Source organism: Olea europaea, unplaced genomic scaffold, assembly GCF_002742605.1.
Source record: "Olea europaea var. sylvestris unplaced genomic scaffold, O_europaea_v1 scaffold1429, whole genome shotgun sequence".
Lineage (NCBI taxonomy): Eukaryota > Viridiplantae > Streptophyta > Magnoliopsida > Lamiales > Oleaceae > Olea > Olea europaea.
The window spans coordinates 207504-212106 of NW_019231824.1; the positions used below are offsets into that span (position 1 = coordinate 207504).

At 35.1% G+C, this 4603-nt stretch overlaps 1 protein-coding gene across 1 annotated transcript; it reads right to left on the minus strand.

Annotated features, from left to right (window-relative positions):
• Nucleotides 1-301: 301 nt before the first annotated feature.
• LOC111375887 (indole-3-pyruvate monooxygenase YUCCA6-like) lies at nucleotides 302-3790 on the minus strand. Its single transcript, XM_022998800.1, has 4 exons — nucleotides 2550-3790; nucleotides 1710-1958; nucleotides 1008-1130; nucleotides 302-824 (listed from the first exon to the last, which is right to left on the minus strand). Exons 1-4 carry the CDS (start codon nucleotides 3246-3248, stop codon nucleotides 615-617), a joined length of 1281 nt encoding a protein of 426 aa, XP_022854568.1. The 5' UTR covers nucleotides 3249-3790; the 3' UTR covers nucleotides 302-614.
• Nucleotides 3791-4603: the final 813 nt, after the last annotated feature.

Sequence of the window (4603 nt, forward strand, 5' to 3'; positions counted from 1 at the left end):
TTTCTTAAGTCACTTCGATGCATTCTCAAATTTCTACATATTTAGAAGACTTGCAACATCAAAATGTCTAAAAATCAGATAATTGAAACGAAAAAAAAAATGTAAAAAGAATTTTGTGTTTGAGCCCATTAATAGTCCTTTTTTAAATATTAGACATGAGGGGGTGTCATTAATAATCAACTTAGATATACTCAATTATGGCAATTAAGTTTATGTTACATTGAGTGTTGTACACCTGGTTGAATATATATATATATATATTCAAGAATTCACTTGTAACACAACAAAATCATATCTTAATTAGAGAAAATTCGGCAATGTACAAGATGTATACACTAGTGTGATCATTTGAGGTCCCCCCAAATTAAAAACCACAAACCCTAATTTTACTCTCAATTCAATAATGGGGATCAGTCTTAAACCTACTTCTTTTAAAAACAAAAATTCTTTGTCACGCCCCTTTCCACAATTGGTGGAGCTTCTTATTGGTACCAACTTTTGTGCCAATGGTACCAACAAAAAGTTCTCCATTAATCAGTGTTTTGCTTCTTTCTAGCTTGTCAAATCTATAACAATAAACTAATTAATTTAAGTACAATCAAAATTAAGCTATATCACATTAATTTATTAAACATGGCTGAAAAATGCTTTGCATCTGCTTTCCAACAAGTTTCAATGTCTTGTGCAATGTTCTTAGCATCCATTGATGCCCCAAGAAGGCCACGTTTGGTAAACCCTACTGCATATAGCCCACATTCTCCTTTCCAGCCATTTGGAAATGGTCTTTTTGGTAGCCCATCTTTCTCCGAAAACATCTCTCTTTCCTGAGGAAAAAGAAAGGCCGAACATGGCCATATTTTAGTTCTTTCAACTTATAATTATGTTTGGTACAAAAGACTGAATGCATACGTCAATTTCGTCATACGATCTAGTATAGTTCGATTCAATAACGCATACCAAATATACACATGGAATGCTTTTTATAGTCAAGAAAAAGGGATAGATACCTTTAGCCAAGATGGTACACTACTTTTGTATCCAGTTGCCAGGACAATTGCATCGAAATTTTCTGATTTGCCATCTACAAATTCTACAGATTGGCGCCTTAATCTCTTAATGCTTTGAAATACCTGTAAAAATGACAGCCATTTCAGTATTTCACGAAAATAATTTGATACTCATACATTGGAAATTTGGTATAGAAACAGGAAAAAAGTAAATAAGGGGTCAATATTTATAGAACATCAGAGTTGAAAATGTTCTTATTAGTGGAATACATTTACGGTGCATTTCGTAACATATATTAAACAGTACTCAATAATATTCAAATTGTGTCCATCACCATATCGACACGGTCTAATGCTATACAACAAAAAATACTTAAATTTTTCAATAATAATGGTTTTTTTTTTTTTAATTTACCTAAGAAGACCAAAAAGGAGGGTGGCAAAGGTAATAAAGGAATCAATTTGAAGTCCATGAACTCTAACAAAATTTAAAAAAAAAAAATGCATCATTTTTTAAATTTCTTGTAATTGTTTGACCAAATATGGTGATTTATGTCCCACTTGAAATGTCATTTAACAAAGCAATGATATCATTGATGAAGGCTAAAATCGTTGGATACAACGAAATAAACACTGTAAAAGGTGATGGCATAATAAAATAAAAGTGACGTTATTTGTGCAGATGGACAAATTAAAGCATACCCTGATGTCTCCACTCTTGATCTTGGCTAGGGTTCCGACGTCCAAAACCGGTGTTTTCCCTGATAGGTTCTTCAACTCAAGAGGGCCTACTCGAGGCCGGTTGAGGCCATACCGTCCTGTGTCCCCAAGTATAAGCCAGGACAAGACTAATAGGAACCGGTCGACAAGACGAATAGGCAGCCATTTGAGTAACCACATGGACAGCCCGAAAGTTGATCTCCCCAGCATCTCTTGTGGTAGAATGTGCACCTAATAGCATCAACAAATTTGGGGTCATATAAAAAGTTATACCTAAAGATGGGACTGACAGAAATAAAGCATAAAAGATGAAATTGATTGGAACTTTACCATTCCCAAACTCCATATGATAGAGGGATTACTTTACAGTTAAAAAAGTTATTATTATTATTTTATTTTTTTTATTATGAAACGAAATATTGAACTTGTCAAACCAAGATTTCATTGCGCATGCTTGAGTATCCCAAGAAAGTGAAACAAATAACTGTATAGCAAAAACTGTTGGAACTTGAATTCACAAATCAAAACAGTTGGAACATAGACAAGAAAACCAAGATCTTGTTTTCTTTTTCAAAATCTCTTTTGTTAAAAAAACTCGAAGTAGGTTTTTGATTACTATTCAGAAATGGTAATTTTTTTTGCGAAGAAACAGTCATATATACACTTTTCATATTCATTAATACGCAGAAATATACAGTTTCTTGATTCAATTTGAAACAAACAGGGAGTCAGCAATAAGTAACTTTTTTTCTTAATTAAAAGTTAAAATCAAAAGTTTTAAGAATAAAAAATTAGTTGAAATGGTTTTGAAGGTGTTCTTACTGTATCTCTGACCACAAGAGAAGGGCTGGCGTTATTATTGCATAGATCCAAGCATACTTCCATTCCAGAATTTCCACAGCCAACTACCAATATTTTCTTCCCTTTAAACACCTCTCCACTTTTATATTTGCTTGTGTGCATTATAGTCCCACCAAATTCATCCATTCCTTCAATCTGTGGAACCACTTCCGCTGCATTTTCTCCGGTAGCCACGATCAGCCTCCGGCAGACGTACTCGCACTCTTCATCCTTCAGCCCTGCGGCACGTACTCGCCAAAACCCGAGATTCTGATCGTACTGAGCACACAAAACTGTCTGGTTGAAAACAGGCCTAATGTCAAACCTTTTTGCATATGATTCCAAGTAGTGAATGAACTGCTGTTTAGTAGGGTATGTTGGAAATTCTAGTGGGAATGACATCAAAGGAAGCTCACAGAATTGCTTAGGTAAATGAAGCCTAAGCCGATTATAAGTTTTAAGCTGCCATAAAGATGCTATACAATTAGATCTCTCTAAAACTAGGCTTGGCACACCTTTTTCTTTCAAACAAGCTGCCACAGCAAGGCCGGATGGCCCGGCCCCCACGATAACGGGCTCTGGTATCCACACGCATCGTTGAGACCTCTGAATCTTGTTATTAGGCCAGTTACAGTAGGGATCATGCACACTTTTCCCCTCTATTTCCCTTGAACAATCCATGGCGGTGTATAGGTATATAACAAACTACTAATCCAACTGTAACTTTTTTTGTTGAATCTTGAAATCTTAACTACTACAAAGAATCAGAATATGAAAAAGAGCAAGAAATGAGGAGAACCATCTGATCAAAACAACGTGTTATCGATGCAAAAAAGACTAGAGAGACTAGAGAATTTTTAGGGATAAATCTATATCTACTAATATATCCAGAAGAAGAGTAAGAGATTGAAATAAATACGTGGTGAATTCCGAAAGACGTGTGGATTAAGAGAAATTCTTAGCCACTTGTGAGAATGAATAAAATGATTGAAAACACCCCTTTTTTTTTATCTAAATGTGGGAGAGCGAAGACTACGGGACTTATCAATCAGCATTCATTTCTTCAAGAAGAACCTTGAGAGAGACACACACATATACATAGAGACGGAGTGGGTGGGGTGGGGGTGGGCACTGAATGTGATATTTCAAAATATATTCCTTTTGTTCAAAGAAGAGAAGTGAATTGAATATCAGAAGAAAAAAACAGGGTTCAGTGATAAACAGGAAGTAATGCTACCAGGGCAAATTTATAGTGTTTGAGTGGGGAGGGAAATGGAGTGCGGGTGAGAGTGGGGGTGAGGGAAGATGGGTAACAAAAGTATTAACCGCTTTTTAAAAATTGGATTTGAGTGATGAATTTAAAATCAAACTTACTAATCTTACCACAGAAATAATATTAAAACGTCGATGAAATTGGACAAAGTAATACCAAAGAAATGAATGCAAAACTCGAGGTAAGAATGAAACTCTTTGTCCTTAAGTCAATTTTGTCACGTAACGGTGCCTACGGATGATGGTAATCAACTTCCAAAGTATAACGATTAGCTTCTTGTGTTTGTAGCATTCCAAAACGTAGGAACAATGGACCAAAATATGACTTTTGTACTCCTTTTGAATGAAATGAAAACTTATTCATTTTTTTTATGCAGAATTCTTGCTAAGGAAATATAAATGTTTATGTCATTGTATGATCGTATATCATTAGGATGGAGTAAAAGACATCCTAAGGGTCTAATTTATAGAGGAGGATGAGTTGTGAGTGAATAGATACACCTTAAAACTCAGCAACCTTAGCCAAGGGTCACAACCTTTGCTATCCCTCGACTGTCATTTGAGCAACAATCTTATTATCCGCTCATCGCTTGAGCTATAGGCAAACAGTGGAGTTGGGCAAATACCCAACCGGTTTCCCTCTTTTCATTCCAACCTTGGACTATAATTTCTCATTCATCTAGATTTGATTTTGAAATTCAAAATATACCATATTGATCTATTCGATGAGTAGAACAAGTTAATCTATTTATTTTCATAACTTG

What these genes read in the sequence shown, in the direction of transcription:
- LOC111375887 (XM_022998800.1), bottom strand. Translation starts at nt 3,248, where the DNA reads ATGGATTGTTCAAGGGAAATAGAGGGGAAAAGTGTGCATGATCCCTAC. An exon ending in CTCTTGTGGTCAGAGATACA is followed by an intron (nt 1,959 to 2,549) that starts GTAAGAACACCT and finishes TGATGCTATTAG; the next exon opens with GTGCACATTCTACCACAAGA. An exon ending in GTGTACCATCTTGGCTAAAG is followed by an intron (nt 825 to 1,007) that starts GTATCTATCCCT and finishes CTTTTTCCTCAG; the next exon opens with GAAAGAGAGATGTTTTCGGA.